Source organism: Salvelinus fontinalis, chromosome 15 (assembly GCF_029448725.1).
Source record: "Salvelinus fontinalis isolate EN_2023a chromosome 15, ASM2944872v1, whole genome shotgun sequence".
In the NCBI taxonomy this organism is placed as follows: domain Eukaryota; kingdom Metazoa; phylum Chordata; class Actinopteri; order Salmoniformes; family Salmonidae; genus Salvelinus; species Salvelinus fontinalis.
Window position 1 is genome coordinate 24,512,802 of NC_074679.1, and position 22,658 is coordinate 24,535,459.

The 22,658-nt window shown below is 39.8% G+C and overlaps 1 protein-coding gene across 2 annotated transcripts in view; it reads left to right on the plus strand.

The window, feature by feature from the left end:
* The window catches only part of LOC129811603 (pleckstrin homology domain-containing family G member 3-like), a 64,359-nt gene that overhangs the window by 39,997 nt on the left and 1,704 nt on the right, over positions 1-22,658 (plus strand). Inside the window, exons 12-19 of one of the 2 annotated variants that reach the window (XM_055863037.1) lie at positions 10,332-10,365; positions 10,618-10,725; positions 10,973-11,005; positions 11,899-11,909; positions 12,355-12,645; positions 18,797-18,892; positions 20,155-20,265; positions 21,081-22,575. In XM_055863037.1, coding sequence (XP_055719012.1) covers positions 10,332-10,365; positions 10,618-10,725; positions 10,973-11,005; positions 11,899-11,909; positions 12,355-12,645; positions 18,797-18,892; positions 20,155-20,265; positions 21,081-22,575 — 2,179 coding nt within the window. The remainder of the gene's footprint in view (positions 1-10,331; positions 10,366-10,617; positions 10,726-10,972; positions 11,006-11,898; positions 11,910-12,354; positions 12,646-18,796; positions 18,893-20,154; positions 20,266-21,080; positions 22,576-22,658) is intronic. The other variant, XM_055863038.1, reaches the window with a different exon arrangement.

Consider the following 22,658-nt stretch of genomic DNA (forward strand, 5'->3'; position numbering starts at 1 on the left):
ATCTGGCTACAGTGACAGAATTGTTGCACTGGAAGAAAGGTGCACATCGCTGGAGAAAAACTATCTCCTCTCCGAATCCATAGATAGTATAGAATTTTTCACGCCGTTCAAATATATGAATCACAAATATTGAAGACAATTCAGTGGGCTCTGTCATTAAATTAATGTCTGAATTTTTCACTAAGAACCTGGGGCAAGAAGTTTTCCCCTCACTACCGGTTTTAGCCTGGGCACATTGAATTGGCAAGGTACGTACTAGCCCGAACGCTAAGAGAAGGCAGATGTCACGTTCTGATGGAGATACTTTTTGAGGTTTGGCCTAGTTATTTTCTGTGAAATACATCACACTATTTACCTGTGTGTCTGTGTATGTGTGCATTTCAATGAGAATTTGTGTACATATGCATGTGTACAAACACCTGCACCGCATCAGCCTCAGGCAAACTGGCATTAGCTGTAAAAACATTGCCCCTCAGTGTCATTCTGACGTACATTTATTTTGACTTTAAAAAATATATACTTTTATCTTAGAATGACGGTCAATCTCCCGCACAGCAACTCCACTCCCACTTGTCTCCAATTCCACATCCCAACCCTCAGCTTCCCTCAGCCCATCCCACCTATCTCTGCAGGCCACCCTCTTCAGATTTCTACGCAACAAATATCTTTCAACTATGCAGTGATGTTTAACATACAATTTCAATCTATCAAATAGAATCTACAGATTGCAAATTTAAGATAAATACTTTTACTAAGATATTAGTATATCATTAATTGACTGACGCATTTTTGCCAGATCTCCCAACAGTACTATTTCTAGGGTCAATTTTAGATCAATGTTCTTCATTTTCAGCTATTCCTGAATCTGAGACCAGAAACGGGCTACCTGAGGGCAATACCAAAATAAATGGTCTTAATTCTGTATCCTCACAACAAAATCTGCAGAGCTTTGATGATTGAATGCCCCAAATATTCAAAATTGTTGGTGGCAAGAATTCTATATAGAAATTTTAGCTGAAAAGCACAGTCTTGAATCTTGCGTCGTTTATATATCAACTCATACACCCTGTACCATGGATTCGGTACATCAAAAAGCTCATCCCAACTATTTTGCAATCTGTATGGCACAGCTATCAACATCCTGGTCCTCATATGAAACTGGTACACTTTCCTATTTATGCTATTTTTATTCCTCTGCCAGTTTTGATCCTTTACATTGGGCAGACAGACCAGTTCCCTGCCTCCTGCCACCTGCCTCCAGTTTTGGGGTAATGCTGCAATCAATTGGTTGTACTCTTGGAATGAGCAGACCTTCCCATACAATTCTGGACTAAATATAAAACTTGAGTCATTGGCATACATGGACACCTTTTTTGTTTTAAAGCCTTGGATTTCTAATACTCTTATTTGATCTGATTTTAACTTCTTATGGATGGGGGGGCAGTATTGAGTAGCTTGGATGAATAAGGTGCCCAGAGTAAACTGCCTACTACTCAGGCCCAGAAGCTAAGATGTGCATAGTATTAGTAGATTTGGATAGAAAACACTCTAAAGTTTCTAAAACTGTTTGAATGATGTCTGTGAGTATAACAGAACTCATATGGCGGGCAAAAACCTGAGACAAAATCCAACCAGGAAGTGGGAATCTGAGGTTTGTAGGTTTTCAAGTCTTTGCCTATCTAAGATAGTGTAAAATTTGGTCAGATTGCACTTCCTAAGGCTTCCACTAGATGTCAACAGTCTTTAGAACCGTGTTTCAGGTTTCTACTGTGAAGGGGGAGCGAATAAGAGCTGTTTGACTAAGAGGTCTGGCACAATGCCAAGAGCTCAGTCATGCGCGTATGCCGTGAGAGCGAGCTCTGTTCCTTTTCATTTCTAAAGACAAAGGAATTGTCCGGTTGAAACATTATTGAAGATTTATGATAAAAACATCCTAAAGATTGATTCTATACATCGTTTGACATGTTTCTACGAACTGTAATGGAACTTTTTGACTTTGTCTGGACTAAGTGTGCCTGCGCCTCATAAATTTGGATTTGAACTAAACGCATGAACAAAAGGAGGTATTTGGACATAAATTATGGACTTTATCGAACAAAACAAACATTTATTGTGGAACTGGGATTCCTGGGAGTGCATTCCGATGAAGATCATCAAAGGTAAGTAAATATTTATAATGCTATTTCTGACTTCTGTTGACTCCTCATGGCGGGTATCTGGTATGGCTTGTTTTGGTGCTTGAGCGCTGTACTCAGATTATTGCATGGTGTGCTTTTTCCGTAAAGCTTTTTTGAAATCTGACACAGCGGTTGCATTGAGGAGAATTATATCTTTAATTCCATGTATAACACTTGTATTTTCATCAACATTTATGATGAGTATTTCTGTAAATTGATGTGGCTCTCTGCAAAATCACCGGATGTTTTGGAAGCAAAACATTACTGAACATAACACGCCAATGTAAACTGAGATTTTTGGATATAAATATGAACTTTATTGAACAAAACATACATGTATTGTGTAACATGAAGTCCTATGAGTGTCATCTGATGAAGATCATCAAAGGTTAGTGATTCATTTTATCTCTTTCTGCTTTTTGTGACTCCTCTCTTTGGCTGAAAAAATGGCTGTGTTTTTCCGTGACTAGGTGCTGACCTAACATAATTGCATGGTATGCTTTCGTCGTAAAGACTTTTTGAAGTCGGACACTGTGGTGGGATTAACAAGTTTATCTTTAAAATGGTGTATAATACTTATATGTTTGAGGAATTAATTATGAGATTTCTGTTTGAATTTGGCGCCCTGCACTTTCACTGGCTGTTGTCAAATCGATCCTGTTAACGGGATTTCATCCATAAGAAGTTTTAATAGCTAGCATTTCGATGGCCATAAGGAATAGATATGGTGACAGCAGACACCCTTGTTTTAACTCCTCTTGACAATTCAAAACTCTCTTGAGAAATATCCGCTATTTACTATTTTACACCTGGGGTTGTTATACATTACTTTTACCCATTTTATAAGAATCCCTGAAATTGAACAAATCCAGGCATTTTTATAAATAAAATCCGGGTCTTTATCAAAGGCCTTTTCAAACTTTGCTTTAAATACCAGGCCTGTCTTCTTAGATGTTTCATGATGTTCTATTATTTCTAGTTGTTGTCCTATATTATCTCCAATGTATCATCCATGTAAAAAAAAAAAACTGTCTGATCAGGATGAGATGCTATTGAGCCCACACTACTACACTGTCTGAGGCAAGGACTACATGCTTTCTGGTAAGTTTTGATTACAATCCTGGGTGGGGTGAATATATTTTATACATGATTTACATGATTTTTTGTTAACTAGTAAATAGTAGCCTACAGCAAAGTGTGTTTTAAATCATTTCTAACTTGTTAACAATTTCTGCTAGTTAGTTTTTGCTACCTACCATGTGGGTTTTGGCTTTCTTGAGCCTGCTAACTGAGTGTTAATTCACCTGCTTCCGTACATGTTTCATTTTAAAAAGTTTATCTTAGAAAGGAGTTGTTTATTTTAACTGGTCAACTATTTATATGTACATGGAATTGTATTTTTTTTAACAATTTTTTTTCTAAACTTTACAGGAAAATGCCACAGGCACAATCTGACTGCAACTAATGTAGAAGGAAAAGCTGTGTACATTTGCAAATACTGTGCCAAATCATATGTGAAGAATGCAACAAAGATGCAGAATCATCTGGCTAAGTGCGTAAAGTTCCCTCAGCGCTCACAACAAGCAACCTCTGACAAAAGTCCCTCTACTTCTATTCGAGGTCAAAATGATGAATCGGACACATTATCGATAGCAGCAGCTCATGGTCCTCGAATCAGAAGTTGTTTTCTTTACTCAATGGCGGAACGTAGTCATAGAAATGCTGATGACTGTCTTGCACGAGCTGTGAATGCAACTGGTTCACCTCTGATGCTCACAGGCAATGTGTATTGGAAGAGATTTCTCAATGTTCTTCGACCCAGCATACACCCTTCCAACCAGACATGCTTTATCTACTCATTTGCTAGATACAGAGTTCAACAGAGTTCAAGTGAAGGTCAAGCAAATCATAGAGAAAGAAGACTGTATTGCAATCATCTCTGATGGGTGGTCGAATGTTCGTGGGCAAGGAATAATTAACTACATCTCAACCAGTATTCTACAAGAGCACAGACACAAGGGACAACAGACCCACCGGTCTCTAAATTGCAGATGAGCTGAAGGCAGTCATCAATGACCTTGGACCACAGAAGGCATTTGCACTGGTGACAGACAATGCTGCGAACATGAAGGCTGCTTGGTCTAAAGTGGAGGAGTCATACCCTCACATCACACCTATTGGCTGTGCTGCTCATGCACTGAATCTGCTCCTCAAGGACATGACACTGAAAACAATGGATACACTCTACAAGAGAGGCAAGGAAATGGTTAGGTATGTGAAGGGTCATCAAGTTATAGCAGCAATCTACCTCACCAAGCAAAGTGAGAAGAATAAGAGCACCACATTGAAGCTTCCCAGCAACACCTGTTGGTTTTGGTGTTGTCATCATGTTTGACAGTCTCCTGGAGGGGAAATAGTCTCTCCAAGAAATAGCCATATTAGTCTGTAGATATGGACAGCCCCATCAAGAGGATCCTCCTGGATGAGGTATTTTGGGAGAGAGTGGTAAGCAGCCTGAAACTCCTGAAACCTATAGCAGTAGCCATTGCACGGATTGAGGGAGACAATACCATCCTGTCTGATGTTCAGACTCTGCTTGTAGATGTAAGACAATAAATCCATACTGCCCTGCCTACTTCACTGTTGCTCCAAGCAGAGGAAACTGCAGTACTGAAATGCATAAAAAAGTATGAAGACTTCTGCCTGAAGCCCATACACGCCGCAGCGTACATGTTTGACCCCAAGAATGCTGGCAAGAGCATCCTGTCTGGTGCAGAGATCAACAAGGCCTATGGTGTCATCACTACCGTGTCTTGTGACCTTGGCCTGGATGAGGGCAAGGTTCTTGGCAATCTGGCGAAGTACACTTCCAAGCAAGGGCTTTGGGATGGAGCATTATGGCAGTCGTGCCATCATATCTCATCAGCCACCTGGCGGAAGGGACTTTGCATCTGAGGCTCTTTCCCCTGTTGCCTCCATCCTCCAAATCCCACCAACATCAGCCGCCTCAGCACAACTAGTCCTTGTTTGGGAACACACACACCAATGCATGCAACAGGCTGACCAGTACAAGGGTTGATAAATTGGTGGCCCTCCGGGCAAATTTTTGGCTTTTTGAGCCTGATAACGAGCCATCCTCAACAAGGTTGGAAAGTGACAGTGAAGATGAGGCCTCAGTCTGATGTTCAAGAGGTGGACATTGAGGAGGTCCAGGGAAGCCTGAGAGGAAGACAACCAAAGCTTTAGTTTCTAGACTATCATTTTACAGATGTATGTTGCGATGGATCATTCAATATTCCCTTTTGTTCAGTGAAATCATCCCATGTGAAGAGTCAACTCCATTTAATTAAAGTTCAATTCGTAACTAAATTGATCATTTTAATTCTTTGAAGGATTTAATCATTTGCAATTGTTTACTTATAAGGTAAAAGGTTTATGTTTCTGTCTTCACATATGGTAAATATATCAATGCAAATTGGTATTAATATTAATTCCCGTGAATTCCCCCGGAAAGTTTCCACTTCTGAATATTCCCCAAAATGTGCAACCCTAAAGGTATCCCAAACAATATTTGCTGAACCTATATTATACTGGAAAAATTCAGTTATAAATTATTTTATCCTCCAGTAAACTTTGATTACATTTCCAATATCCCTGTCCACATGGAAATTCTGTAAGAGTTATGTGAAGGTCAATGATGATCCGATTGCATTATCTCCTATTAAAACTTTTTTTAACCTTTTGATGCAAGAGAGAAAGAGACAAAGTAGTCAAGATGACTAGCTTGATTAAATCTCCTCCATGTACACTACCATTCAAAAGTTTGGGGTCACTTAAATGTCCTTGTTTTCCATGAAAACATGCATGGAAATTATTGGCAAAATAAATATGAAATCTAGTCAAGATGTTGATAAGGTTATAAATAATGATTTATTTGAAATAAATGTCCTTCAAACTTTGCTTTCGTCAAAGAATCCTCCATTTGCAGCAATTACAGCCTTGCAGACCTTTGGCATTCTAGTTGTCAATTTGTTTAGGTAATCTGAAGAGATGGATTTTTCTTTGCATCTCTGCCTAGGCCAGCATCCCGGAGTCGCCTCTTCACTGACATTGAGACTGGTGTTTTGCGGGTACTATTTAATGAAGCTGCCAGTTGAGGACTTGAGGCGTCTGTTTATCAAACTAGACACTCTAATGTACTTGTCCTCTTGCTCAGTTGTGCACCGGGGCCTCCCACTCTTTCCATTCTGGTTAGAGCCAGTTTGCGCTGTTCTGAAGGGAGTAGTACACAGCGTTGTACGAGGTCTTCAGTTTCTTGGCAATTTCTCGCATGGAGTAGTCTTCACTTCTCAGAACAAGAACAGACTGACAAGTTTCAGAAGAAAGTACTTTCTTTCGGGCCATTTTGAACGTGTAATCGAGCACACAAATGCTGATGCTCCAGATACTCAAGTAGTCTAAAGAAGGCCAGTTTCATTGCTTCTTTAATAATTACATCAGTTTTCAGCTGTGCTAACATAATTGCAAAAGTGTTTTCTGATGCGCAATTAACCTTTTTAAAATGATAAACTTGGAATAGCTAACACAACGTGCCATTGGAACACAATAGTGATGGTTACTGATAATGGGCCTCGGTACGCCTATATAGATATTCCATAAAAAATCTGTTTCCAGCTACAATAGTCATTTACAACATTAATGATGTCTACACTGTATTTCTGATCAATTTGATGTTATTTTAATGGACAAAAAAAATTGCTTTTCTTTCAAAAACAAGGACATTTCTAAGTGACCCCAAACTATTGAACTGTAGTGTATATCTCACTAGGTCGAGGGTTTTTTAGTCTCCAAATATCAACTATTACTCTGCCACTCTTAATAAAGCATGAAGATCTCTAATGGAGATCAGCGCATATATATACAACCACATATATTTCAGACCTAGATCACCAATATGCTATAAACCCAGATCCTCAGCTATACAAAAAGCAATGATCTTCAGGCACAATTTGATCATTTGGCTACATCCAAAGAGGAAAAGCTGTTACAGTCCAAAGGTTCTTTCTATGAGTATGGTGACAAAGCCAGTCAACTTTTAGCCCATCAGATAAAATGCAATGCAGCTTCTCGTTTCATTCCACATATTAAAGATGCCCATGGTACTTTGTTGTCGACCCCTTCCGATATCAACAAAACCTTTATCATTATATTCATCTCTTTACACATCTGAATCCCCAACTCACTGCCTCTAAAATGGACTCCTTCTTGGCAAACTGAAATGCCCCTACAATCAGCTCATCTGACGCAAAACATTGCAAGAATTACGAGAATAATTTTGGTAAATGCAGCGTAGCAAAGCTCCTGACGGCTACCCCAGAATTTTACAAAACATTATCTGGTAAACTTGCTACTTTTTTGTAGGTGTTTAGTGATTCCATAGCAAATGGTTTCCTGCCACTTATACAAGCTTCTATATTGCTTATACTTTAATTTATTTAGTATTTACTTAACCTTTTATTTTGAAAGAAGACATTGAGACGTAGGTCTCCTTTCCAAATGTGCTCTGTATAATACTATTTTTAAATCATTTGTGTACTTTAAAATCATGATAAGCACAACAAACACCACAAATCAACCAGAAAAACAGTTGCATTCCTCCGCAAATAAGTCCCCAATCAATACTTTAAATTGCACACGGCACCAGAACATCAAGATAAAATGTATTTTGAATTTTGTTCCAGCAATACAGTGCATTACATTTAAAAGCAAATTTACCTAGCTCGGTGGAGACCCTAGAAACCTTAAGTTAACCAATCCTGTGACTGGGTTAGGCAAATTAGGTGTCTATACTTCAACAGAAGTTTATGAAGTAGGGCCTTGTAAACAAAGGAGTAATGTACATTTCTCTGATAAAAATGTTTGCAAAGTTGTGCATTTACCAAAGATTTAGGAATGTTAGCTAGACAAGGAAGCCTTGAAATAAGGCGATAATTCATTATTAAAATCACTACGATTTTTTTTTTTTAAGGCAACAATGATGGGCACTGCACACTTAAGCAGACCAGAATCCAATTGCCGGCTTCAGTGGATTTCTTATCTATTGCTAGCATCACTTGTCTATTTCTAGAATAATTTCTCTGATCATTCAGCAAGTTTTCCCTATCAGCATCCAGCCCAATATCTTTGTAAATAGGCTTAGACGTTCTTCCAAATAGAGCCCGCTGATTGAAATGCATCAATTACGGCTTTTTTCCCCCCCCTGTAATGAGGCCAGTGTATGAAGGAATTTGTTGTGGCAGAGAGGAGGCAGTTTTCCAGAATTTAGCCAGGTTCCCATTACAATCTGAAAGAGCAGTTTTGTAATAATCAGATTTAGAATTTACACAATGATTCCTCAGTTGCTTAAAATCTTGTCTGACAGGCCTGAGCCTGTGTTTCTGACCTTGACCCAAGCATCATCCCTTTTTATGAATGACTTTTGATAATTATAGGCGTGTACTAGGCATTGAATCTACCTTTTTAACCCTTCACTTTTTTTGAAGGGAGCATGATTATTCCCAATGGTATTGAAGACATCTGCAAAGAGGCGCAAAGCTAAATCGGGTTCAGGGATAGCTGAAATACAATCAAGGTCACTAGAATAATGATTGTGTAGACTGACTTTCCTCTTTGTAATGGCGCGAGGCTTATATTTTTCTATTCTCACATCTCTAACACAACTGGGCAATGATCACTAATCTCTTGGAAGAAGACGCCAGTAGGAACATATTTATCTGGCGTATTCGTTAAAATAAGATCAATCACAGTTGACTTTGAAGGATCTTCCCCAACCTGCCGGAGGCATTGCCATGAGACAAACTGCTTTAAAATGTTAAATCTAGCCAGAAGGGGTTCAGCTCATACATTTTACTCGTATGTTATGTGCTTCGGCAACACCAGCCTTAACAGAACTATGGAGAAGTGGGAACATTTTTTTTTTTTTTTTTTTACCAGGTAAGTTGACTGAGAACACGTTCTCATTTGCAGCAACGACCTGGGGAATAGTTACAGGGGAGAGGAGGGGGATGAATGAGCCAATTGTAAACATGAGATGAATATAGAACTTAAACTGGTGGGAAAGCGCTATTAAAAAGGGTAAACTCGTCTTCTTCCTGTGCTTGACTCGGACTCATCCAGTTCAAGGTGCTCCTTCGAGTTCATTATGAGCAAGTCCAGACTAGCAGACATATACCCTGATATATAGAGGACAAATGTGAATGCTGTGCTCAATCTCCTGCAAACCCAACACGCGTCCTGGTCTTTCTCCAAATGGATAAGCTTTCTGGACTTCCGTCTTCTGAAATCTTGTCACCGTATCTTAGGGAGATGGTTGACTTTGAATAGCTATGTTGCTATTTTTGGAGCTGTAGAAGACCCCCCTCGTATATTGTCTAAGCACTCCATATTATTGCATTCACAACTCTTCTGGCTCATGGCAGGATTCTGCTGAATTGGAAATCCGCAGCCCCTTCCTCCCTAGCTGTATGGCTCTAAGATATATTTATTCTTAAATTAGAAAATATCAAATTCACCTTAAGAGGATAAACAGATAAATTGTACTCCCTTTGACAACCCTTTATTTCATTATTTGAAGATTTCTCTACCCTTCCTACTGAATGAACAATTACCACGCTTAAATATAAACAATTACATTTAGCTTTAACCTCTATGACTGGACTCCCATACAGTTTTAAGATGTTGACCTAGACTGCATCTATGGCGCTATATACTATTCCTTCTAATATGACTAGTAAGATTACCCAAATAAATGATTCTCATTCAATTATCTACTACTGTTATCTCTTTATATATTCTCTTCTTATATATTATATACTTCTCTTATTATATATTTATATTATGACAAAAGAAAATACTAATACTATTAGTCTGTTAACACACTTCTGCATAAAATGTTTTTTGTGTGTATCTCCATTTAATCACCTTTATGACATGCTGACGTTCGTTGTTTACATGTAGGCCTATGCACCTTATAGTAGGGGTGGGGGGGTGGAGCTGTTCTTTGTTTTAAAAAATAAAATAAACATCAATGCTGCATTTGTAAATTTGAAGTCTAATAAAAATGACTACCGTTTTCTTTTGATTTCTGTCTTCCAGGTAAAAGAGGCCATCCTCGAAATGGATTCTCTCTGTGAGTATTCCAGATAAATATGGTTCATATGAATAAAAGGTAAAGGCACTAAACATAGCTGTGGCTGTTAACAAAGCAACAGAAAAGGCTGTCATTGAGTGCAAGCGGATCACTTCACTGGAAATATGGAACAATTATTAATTGTTGCGTCCCCATTTGAAGAGTATAGAACGATTTCTTTAATTCACTGACCTGGTTTTGTGTGAGTGAGCGGTAGTGACTGAGTGGTGTTGCTTGCTGTGCTTTGTGCAGACCCAGGGTCGGGGAAGTACCGCTACAGCCCAGAGAGGCTGAAGAAGGCTGGATCCTGCCGGGCTGAAGACTTTTCCGCAGAAGGGAGACCTGGACGCAGGACATCAGGTGAGTTAGTTCCCTCCCCCTGCACATAGTAAAACAATGTTTTGTTTTACAACACCAAAGCCATCTCTTCAGGCTCGATTGGTTCCACTTACCCCACAGTTCTACAGTCTGAAACTATTCTTAACGAGGCTCCTTTTTTTGGTTGCGTCTCAGAAGCTCATTGCTTGTGATATCAGTCCATGAGAATACTGTATGTTTGCCACAAATATATTCACTATGCTTCCACTATGTCTTTTTTACATTTTAGAACCAGGGAAAGAGATCGTAAGGACAACCAAAGGTAAGGCAAAAGGGATGCCACTAATTTACTTATCATTGCGATCTTGTTAAAGAGGTCCCTGTTAGAGGCTATTCATTATCATGATGAGATTTGTATGTTAAATGAATATTGAGACCAGATACTGAGTCTCAGTACTCACCCCATGCTGTCATTCTGCCGTAGATGGACCCCTGGACAGCCAGATCAAAAGGCCAGACCCCTACTCCTCTCTCAACCCCACACCCCCCTCTGTCCTAGATCACCCATAATGATGTTAATTATGGGCCATATTACTGAAAGGCTTTGTCATTCAGGAGCTCTTTTCAATAGTCAAATTCAGTCCTGGCTTTAGATCTGTGGCTCGCGCTGCTCTCATGCATTCTAATTGACCCGCAATGAAAGGGCAGTGATGGGAGATAGAGGTGATTATGGTTATATGAAGAGCAGCAATAAGTTGGAAATAAATAAGTGTGGTTAGGTTATATTAAAAACTAATGGGTTTTGGAGGAAATTGTCCGTGTTTCTTCCCCAGTCAGTCTGCCATGGCTGTGCAGTCAGCCTCGTTATCTCTGCTGATTTTTAAATAGAGAGCAACAAAGGGATAAACTAAGTACCTCTGTCTTGTCGTCTCTCTGACGTCTTTACGCCCTCTCAAATCAAGTTAGCTACAAACCTAATGACGTAATTTTCTTGTTCTTCATCTTCCTCAGTCAGAGAGGACTGTCCTTGTGAATTGCCTCATTTCTAAGTCTCTGAAAGGAGCCATTTCTCATTCACAGTTTATCCAATTAACTTGCCAGTTTTCAGATATTATTAGTGTGTTTACAGTATGATATAATTCTACTTTCTTGTTGTGGCAGCATTGTTGACATTCTCTTATTTTCTCCTCTTCATTTTCTTCTCCTGACTTGCAGCCATTCTGAAGGTAAGCTTCTCAATGATGAAAGTCTTTTCCCTGCCATGTTTTTTCTCCTCTGTGCAGAAAAGAGAAATCGGTTGACTCCGTTCAATGTGGTTCAGTGAGATGTTGTTCTCACAGGTTTGACACTGACTCAAAGGAAATGCTGAGAGAAATTAACCCGAATAGAGGAATTGCTACTGAACCATATTGTGTTAATAATGGGCTGAACCATATTGTGTTAATAAAGGCAGAGGTTTCGGTCTCAGGGTTTTGTTGATTAGTGATGTGTCCACAATGTGGGGCGCACAGCATGCTAGCTTGGCATGATCACATTGTTGTACCTTCATATCTCACGTCGTGCTAAAGCAGTCACATTGATACCATTCTTTTCAACACCTTGCAATTACATTTAAAAGGAACATCTCTATGCTGGCCTTGCAATAACACCTCAACTCTCTGTGACTTCAAGCTACAGCACGCAGACAGTGAAGGTGCTCTTCTGGGGGACAGGCGTTCCCTGCAGCCAGCTGCTAGTGTCAGTATGCTGGGCTCCAGTCTAGGTGAGGCTGAGACGCCTGGTGTGCTGGGAGCCCAGGAGGAGATAGCTGCTCCAGAGATACCCTCCTGTGGCCTGAGTCCTAGTGAGGACCATAAGCCAGGGTCCTTACCCTGCCAGGGGGGCACTGAGCAGCAGGAGGAGGAGACTGAGGAGGAGAAGGGGGAGATGAACACAGATGATATTCTGATGGAGGATGACCAGGTAGCCGACTTTGCCATCTCCTGCTGGCACTATAGGGCCAGGGCTTTACTTTCCGCTCGGTTCACAACAGTGAGGCTCACTGCCACCAAGGGGTTTCTTATTTCCTCTGCAATTTCACTGGCTTGCCAATCAACCATCTCTCTCTCTGTTTACCTCAGCCTTGATGCAATTCACTAAAACCCAGCTACCATTTTCCGTACTCATGGAATGCTTCTGGTTTTCACACTCGCATAATAACTGCATGGACTAAACCTTCCAGGAATGGTAACAACAATCAGTATCATGGAAATCTGGTCACTGCAGATCAGATTTATAATTCATCATGTTTGTGACTTCATTGAATGTTGGGGAAAATGTGACTATTGAAAGGCCTGTTATTGTTTGAATTTGAGGTTTTTAGAATGGAATGGTTAATTATGATGGTGGGAAAAATTAACAGTTACATCGTAATAGAATTTTGGATGATATTATATTGATACTTGACTCGGTATCGATTTAATTAAATTGTTGCTAGGTAGCCTTAGCTAGCGCTAGTCGGCTTTACCTGCACCAAAACTCTTTTTTTTCATCCTATAGCTTGTTCTCCATTTCTTCTTTTAATTGTGAGCCAACATGTTATCAGCAGGATTATTTTAAATATGTTATTGGACAATAAACATATATGGCTTATTAACCTATACGGTCCGAATAATGATGATCCAAGCTTCTTTGACAATATATATAAGAATGTATCAACTCTACAAGCAACACTAGACTCTATTATTATAGTGGGAGATTTTAATACGGTCTTAAATACCTCTATGGACCGGAAAGGAAATCACACTACAAACTATCACCCTCAGGCACTTAAGGAAATCAGGAATGTCATGGATATATTGGAATTAGTGGATATATGGAGACTTAAATACCCTGACCTAGTGAGATATACATGGCGGAGGCTTAATCAAGCTAGTCGCCTTGACTACTTTCTTATATCATTCTCTCTGGCACCAAAAGTTAAAAAGTGTTTGATAGGGGACAGAATGCGGTCGGACCATCACATAATTGGCATATATATTACTCTTACAGAATTTCCACGTGGGCGAGGATATTGGAAATTTAATCAAAGCCTACTAGATGATAAATTGTTTAAGTCGCTCTGGATAAGAGCGTCTGCTAAATGACTTAAATGTAAATAAATAGTTTAGAACTAGGACAGAAGAATTTATAACTGACTTTTTTAGACATAACATAGGTACAGCAGATCCCCATATTGTATGGGACACTTTTAAGTGTGCCTTTAGAGGCCATGCAATTCAGTACTCATCTATAAAACAAAAGCAATTTCGATCAAAAGAGTCCATATTAACAAAGGAAATTGAAGGACTAACAGTACAGTTAGATAACAATAAAAACGGTACCATAGAGGCACAGAATAAGTTAGAGGAAAAACAAAAAGAAATGGAGGAACTTATTCAAGAAAGATCCAGTGTAATATATTACAAAAATAAAGCGAACTGGATGGAATATGGGGAAAAATGCACCAAATTCTTTTTCAATCTTCAATATAGAAATGCTACCAAAAAAAATTTATTAAAACTTGTTACAAATGATGGAGTCACGCATGATTCACCAAATGATATTTTGAAAGAGGAAGTAAAGTACTTTAAGAATATATTTTCGTTTCAGGCTCCTCCATCTCCACTAACTGAAACTAATTGTATGGATTTTTTCCCTAATAATAATGTAAAATTAACATCTGTACAGAAAGACTCATGTGAAGGCCTAATTACAGAGGAGGAACTACTTGATGCAATTGGGGCCTTTAAGGATGGGAAAACTCCAGGACTGGATGGCATACCAGTGGAAGTATACAAACATTTTTTTGATATACTCAAAGGACCATTATTAGCTTGTTTTAACCACTCCTATATAAATGATAGATTATCAGACACGCAACAAGGTGTGATATCATTATTACTGAAACAGGACCCAAGTGATATATAAAGATCCAGTCCATTTAAAAAATTGGAGACCTCTTACACTTCAGTGTTGTGATGCAAAAATCCTAGCAAAATGCTTGGCGCATAGAATAAAAAAAGTTTTGTCAGATATTATTCATCCTAATCAGACAGGTTTTTTACATGGTCGATACATTGGAGATAATATAAGGCAAGTACTGGAAACAATGGAACACTATGAAATATCGGGGACACCAGGCCTGGTTTTCATAGCTGATTTTGAAAAGGCTTTTGATAAAGTACGACTGGAGTTTATATATAAATGCCTAGAATATTTCAATTTTGGGGAATCTCTTATAAAATGGGTAAAAATTATGTATAGTAACCCTAGGTGTAAAATAGTAAATAATGGCTACATCTCAGAAAGTTTTAAACTATCTAGAGGAGTAAAACAAGGTTGTCCACTAACGGCATATCTATTTATTATTGCCATCGAAATGTTAGCTGTTAAAATTAGATCAAACATTAATATTAAGGGATTAGAAATCCAGGGCCTAAAAACTAAGGTGTCATTGTACGCTGATGATTCATGTTTTCTTTTAAAACCACAACTAGAATCTCTCCACGGCCTCTTAGAGGATCTAGATACATTTGCTATCCTCTCTGGATTAAAACCAAATTATGATAAATGTACCATATTACGTATTGGATCACTAAAAAATACACATTTTACATTGCCATGTAGTTTACCAATTAAATGGTCTGACGGTGATGTGGACATACTCGGTATACAAATCCCAAAAGAAATAAATGATCTCACTCCAATAAATTTTTATAGAAAGTTAGCAAAAATAGATAAGATCTTGCTACCATGGAAAGGAAAATACCTGTCTATTTGTGGGAAAATCACCCTGATTAACTCTTTAATCATATCACAGTTTACCTATTTGCTTATGGTTTTGCCTACACCTAGTGACCTGCTTTTTAAATTATATGAACAAAAAATAGTCAATTTTATTTGGAACGGCAAGCCAGATAAAATTAAAAGGGCCTATTCATATAACGAATATGATTTCGGAGGGCAGAAATTATTAAATATTAAAGCATTAGACCTCTCACTAAAGGCATCAGTCATACAAAAGTTATACTTAAATCCAAACTGGTTCTCTAGTAGATTGGTACGAATGTCTCATCCTATGTTCAAGAAGGGCCTTTTTCCCTTTATTCAGATTACACCTGCTCACTTTCGGTTGCTTGAAAAGGAAATAATCTCCAAAATATCTTTATTTTTTAAACAAGCCTTAGAAAGTTGGTTGCAATTTCAGTTTAATCCACCTGAAAGGACGGAACAAATAGTACAACAAATCTTGTGAATAAATTCAAATATAGTAATTGATAAAAAAAACTGTATTTATCGAAGAAATGTTTAAAAAAGGTATAATTTTTGTGAATGATATCATAAATAGGACTGGTGGAGTAATGTCACACATGCAGCTAACACAGACATATGGAAATGTCTGCTCTACCCAAAATTACAACCAATTAATTGCAGCATTACCACAAAAATGGAAGAGGCAGGTGGAAGGGGATAAAAGTAAGGAACTTGTATGTCTGCCTTATATTAAAGAACATAAATGGTTAAAGAAAAGTGTGATAAATAAAAACATATACCAATTTCATTTAAGGACCAAAAAACTTACAGCTGTGCCATATAAATTGCAAAATAGTTGGGAAGAGATTTTCGATGTACCCATTCCATGGCACATGGTTTATGAATTGATACGCAAAACAACGCCGGATTCAAAACTTCAAATTTTTCAATTTAAATTATTGTACAAAATTCTTGCAACTAATAGAATGTTATATATATGGGGGATACAATCTTCCCAGCTCTGTAGATTCTGCTGAGGAGGCAGAGTCATTAGACCATTTATTTTGGTATTGTCCGCATGTAGCTCGTTTTTGGTCACAGGTCCAGGAATGGTTGAAGAATTGCAACATTTGCGTAGAACTAACGCTACAGATAGCAATACTGGGGGATCTGAAAAGCCATAGTCAATCAATAATATAATAATTATTTTAGCAAAAATGTTTATTTTTAATTTACAATCCGTGGAAGCTATGAGAATAGGAAGATTCAAATCTTTTGTGAAGCATCACAGCACAGTTGAAACATATATGGCAAATAAAAATCCGAAATGGATGATGATGGAAGATAGATGGGAAAGGTTGAGTGGAGCTGAAGGGTGGGACTAATAACAAGATAAACAATGTAGGGCATTCGGGATCTGTGAAATGTGTATAGGTGCGGAGCTATTGTGAAATAGCACAGTTACAAGTGGAAATCAAACTGGATGGACAACAGAAATAGAGGAAGGACTAAGAACAAACAAGAGAACTATTATAAAGTAGACTGTGTCTGTAAAATGTGTATAAGATGTATAAATTGAAGGTAAAAACAGAAATGTTTATCAGTTTACTCCAATTGGGGGATCGGTGGTAGGGTTTGCGGGGAATAATAATAAAGGTATACTCTTTTAAAAAAGTATGTATGTCTATGTAGGTATGTGTATGTGTATATGTATGCATACGTGAATGGATATATATATTTACCCCAAAAAATATGGGGGATTGGAAATGATGCAGACAATTACATTGGAAGCAACATTCTTTCCGCAATATTAAGCTGATCCACCCCCCCAAAAAAAAAAAAAAAAAACATGTTATCAGCACATTTATTTCCATGACTGATCAAAACAAATGTTCTCATGCTCTCTTGTCTCTCTGCAGCAGACATATAGTGAGCAATATGTTTGGAACATCATATCATAGTATTGAATCACAATACATATAGAATCGTGAGAATTGCAATAGGTATTGTATCGTGATAATGTCGTATCGTGATAATGTCGTATCGTGATAATGTCGTATGGTGAAGTCTCTGGCAGTTCCCAGCCCTAATGGTTAACGCGCACACTACCATGCTTTTCTCTCGTGTGTTGCGGAGCATTACAGACCCAAAAAATGGTCAAAGCCTTCAGCCACCCAAGTCATAGACTGTTCTCTCTGCTACCGCGTGACAAGCTGTAATGGAGCGCCAAGTCTAGGTCCAAAAGGCTCCTTAAGAGCTTCTAACCCCTAACCGCCATAAGAGCCAAGTTTTACCCTGCTGCTATTTGCTGTTAATTATCTATGCATAGTCACTTAACCCCTACATGTACATATTACCTCTGCACATTGACTCTGTACTGGTACCCCCTGTATATAGCTTAGTTATTTTATCGTGATACTTTTTTTACTTTAGTTTATTTAGTAAATCAAATGTTATTTGTCACATGCGCCAAATACAACAGGTGTAGTAGACCTTACCGTGAAATGCTTACTTACAAGCCCTTAACTATTTCTTGAACTACATTGTTGGTTAAAATATTTACTAAATGAAATAAAAAGTAACACAGTAAAATATAATTTTCTTAACTGCATTTTTAAATATTATTTTTATTTCACCTTTATTTTACCAGGTACGCCAGTTCAGAACAAGTTTTCATTTACAACTGCAACCTGGCCAAGAAAGTAAAGCAGTGCGACAAAAACAACAGGTGTAGTAGACCTTACCGTGAAATGCTTACTTACAAGCCCTTAACTATTTCTTGAACTGCATTGTTGGTTAAAATATTTACTAAATGAAATAAAAAGTAACACAGTAAAATATTATTTTCTTAACTGCATTTTTAAATATTATTTTAAAATTTTATTTCACCTTTATTTTACCAGGTACGCCAGTTGAGAACAAGTTTTCATTTACAACTGCAACCTGGCAGAGAAAGTAAAGCAGTGCGACAAAAACAACACAGTTACACATGGGATAAACAAACGTACAGTCAATAACACAATATAAAAATCAGTATACAGTGTATGCAAATGGGGTAAAGAGGTAAGGCAATAAATAGGCCATAGTGGCGAAATAATTACAATTTAGCAATTAACACTGGAGTGATATATGTGCAGATGAGGATATGCAAGTAGAAATACTGGTGTGCAAAAGACCAGAAAATAAAATATGGGGATGCGGTAGGTAGATGGTAGGATGGGCTATTTACAGATGGGCTGTGTACAGCTGCAGTGATCGGTAAGCTGCTCTGACAGCTGATGCTTATAGTTAGTGAGGGAGATATGTCTCCAACTTCAGTGATTTTTGCAATTCGTTCCAGTCAATGGCAGCAGAGAAGTGGAAGGAAAGGCGGCCAAAGGAGGTGTTGGCTTTGGAGATGACCAGTGAGAGATACCTGCTGGAGCGCGTGCTACAGGTGGGTGCTGCTATGGTGACCAGTGAGCTGAGATGAGGTGGGGCTTTACCTAGCAAAGACTTATAGATGACCTGGAGCCAGTGGGTTTGGTGACGAATATGTAGTGAGGACCAGCCATCAAGAGCATACAGGTTGCAGTGGTGGGTAGTATATGGGGCTTTGGTGACAAAACGGGTGGCACTGTGATAGACGGCATCCAATTTGCTGAGTAGAGTGTTGGAGGCTATTTTGTAAATGACATCGCCGAAGTCAAGGATCGGCAGGATAGTCAGTTTTACGAGGGTATGTTTGGCAGCATGAGTGAAGGAGGCTTTGTTGCAAAATAGGAAGCCGGTTCTAGATATCATTTTGGATTAGAGATGCTTAATATGAGTCTGGAAGGAGAGTATACAGTCTAGCCAGACACCTAGGTATTTATAGTTGTCCACATATTCTTAGTCCAAACTGTCCAGAGTAGTGATGCTAGTCGGGCAGGCGGGTGCGGGCAGCGATCGGTTGAAGAGCATGCATTTAGTTTTACTAGAATTTAAGAGCAGTTGGAGGCCCCGGAAGGAGAGTTGTATGGCGTTGAAGCTCATTTGGAGGTTTGTTAACACAGTGTCCAAAAAAAGGCCAGATGTATACAGAATGGTGTTTGCGTAGAGGTGGATCAGAGAATCGCCCGCAGCAAGAGCGGCATCATTGATCTATACATACATCATTGATATACATTGTTGGTTAAGGGCTTGTAAGGAAGCATTAAAAGGTAAGGTCTACATTTGTTGTATTCAGCGCATGTGACACAATTTGCTTTGAAAATCAACATTGTAGAGAAAACAAGTTAGCAATTAGCCTTGTGCGTATTTGATGGGTTCATTTGCATTGAGTCAATGGATCCACAGAGCTGATGTATGACTTCAAAGGTGAATTTGGCTGTCAAATCACGTAGTCAGGATAATATGTGCTTTGGTCTTCACATTAGTTAGGTTTCCCTTTAGATTTTTCCAAAACTACAGAGGAGCTTTATTAGGGTTAATTGCTACAATGGCATTAAAATGGCTTGAATGTTGAACATCCTGTAATATGAATGGCAGCTGTCTATATAATGTATTGTCACACAGGTGCGTTACAACTAAATGCAAATCAGTGCTGCCCAGCTTGTGTCTGGAACCAGATGATAGAAAAGTCTTGTGATTCTTCACTGTATGGATTTGGCCATCTAAGACCCCGTGTTTACCCTAAGCATGCTGCAGTCCCTTTCATGTTGTGTTCTGCTACCCCAGGATGAAGAACACTATGAGGTTGTAGTTAAGAAGGCATCAATGGGGGAGAGGAAGGAGACATCAGCCCAGGAGATCAGCGAGTTTGCTACAGAGGAGACCTTCACTGACCAGGTATGAAGAGTTTGGACTGGCTGGGTCAAAGTTGAACCAAATCTGTCACATGAGACTAGGCTTCAAGAGATTCTGAACGGATGAATGTTTTCTTTTGTTGTACTGTATCTCAAATATAGGGGATACTAACAGAAAAGTCTTAATCTTTTGAGGGGATGGGAATTTGGGAAGACTGGTAGGTGGCCCAAAATGGTTCGGTTCTGATCTAATACAACTAGGGGGTTGTGTATTTATACCCTGTAAATGAGAATGTTCCCTCCATGTTGTTGCCCCCTGTCATCTCTCATGGTCAGGGGGAACATTTTGATAGATCCTGGGTGCTCTTGTCTGCTTCCAAGCCGAGTGTAACAAGTTGTTTTGATCCCTCCCTTATTTCCTACCCGAAGCTCCCACTGCATTCCTTAACACACACACATTCTGCCACAGCCAGACTGCAGCTGGAAATTAGTCTGTTATAACTTCACACTGCGTGCAAATCTGTGAAATTAAAACTGTTAAACGGTTTTTAAAGTGCTACATTTTACAGCAGAGTTCAGCAGGGGCGTGTGAAATGGCCGGTGGCAATTGTGATGAATTAGCTATAAAGATACAAATGGAATCAAAATGCTCTGAACGTTTTATTACACATTCTACTGTGACTCTGTCATGTTGTCAGAATATTCGACGCCATGCACTACCAGACGTGGATCAGAGATCATGGCTGCTGTAGCAGATTTAACCTGATCATTTGACTTGGCTCATTGATCCAATGTCAGATAATGACTGCTTTATTCCATCCTGATGTTAAGATTCACTCTTCCTTCCTCCTTATCCAGGTGTATGCGGAGGAGGTGCCTCCTCAAAGCAGTGCTTCTAAGGTATTAGTGATGGAACAGAGTGAGGCGAACCCACCCCTATGCACAGATCCTGATGCTTCGCCGACCCTGCATCCCAGACAGCTTGAGACGTCTCAGACACTGGAGCCTGAGAGGGGTATCGGGGGAGGAGTAGAGGAAGAAGGAAGGTACAGAGCGGGAGGGGAGGAAGAGGAGAGTGACTGCTCTGTCCAACAGGATGAGATGAACTCATCAGTGACAAATGGAGAGTGTTCAGAGTTTGGTGCGGCGGTGGGAACTGAGACCAGCCGCATCCTGCCTGCCTCTGTGTTGGACCAGGGCAGTATAATCACTGAGCATTTTGTCGGCAGCCTGGTGGTCTCAGAGGACCTGTGTTCCCTGGGCTACCCCTCACCTCAGTTGGGCAGCAAGAGCAGCAGCACACCCTGTCTGAACACCGAGCTCGAGGAGAAGGTCCAGACCCTGGTTAACTCCACCCCAGAGCACCCACTGCTCCTGAAAGGCAACACCTATACGCCTGCCCCTAGACCAGATGACCTCATGGAGGTGGAGCGCAGATCCACTCTCTCCAAGCAGGACCGGATACTCATCCACAAGATCAGGAGGTACTATGAGCATGCAGAGCACCAGGATGCCAGCTTCAGCATCAAGCGCAGGGAGAGCCTGTCCTATATTCCTGCAGGCCTGGTCAGACACCTGAGCCAGCAGCTCAACAGCAAACCCCAGGACCAAGCGGTTCCAGGGCACAGCAAGGTCTCCCCGAACAACCGGCCCACATCCTGGTCAGTGTTCGACCTTCCTGGCTTAGAAAAAGAGCAGAGGACTAATAGTACCCCTGTGCTGGAGCCACAAAAAGCTGCAGACATCAAGCCCAGTTCCCAGAGTGTCAATGATGTTCCTGTTGGAGACAAGGATGAGTTCTTCAGACCATCCTTGGACATGGTCCAAGTGTGGCAAGACATGGAGATGGAGGAGGTTTATGGGAGCCTTGGGAAACCCAAGGGTATCCAGGGTACAGAGGACATTGTCCATCCCAGATCACATCTATCCCGGAAGGGGGGAACCAGCAGCGAGAGCCCTGAAGCTGAGTATATTGAGCCCCTGAGGATCCTGGAGGAGTCAGACATGGATGCTGTCTCAGAGGAATCCTCATCACCCATCACAACCTCCACAGACCCCTTCTCATGGCAGGAGTCCTGCCAGAATAAGACTCCCAAGTCCTGGGAGAGAGACACAGTCAGTAGAGCTCCCCTCCCCAGGATCATCAGCCTGCGTTCAGGGGCGGATGAGGACCTGATTCTGCAGGATATGGAGAAGATGAAGAACAAGGTTTTCCAACTGGCCCGCCAGTACAGCCAGCGCATCAAGAACAGCAGGCCCGTGGTGAGGCAGAGAAACATGGAGGCTGAGAACCACGTTGCCCTTAAGAACCTACCAGCTGTCTATGAGGAGAAGGTCCAAAGGAGTGACTGGGGTAAGCTGTCAGGGATCTGTTTTAATGTTTTGCTGATCCATTATGATTTGATATGATACTCTAATCTGCAAAGCTAAAATGAT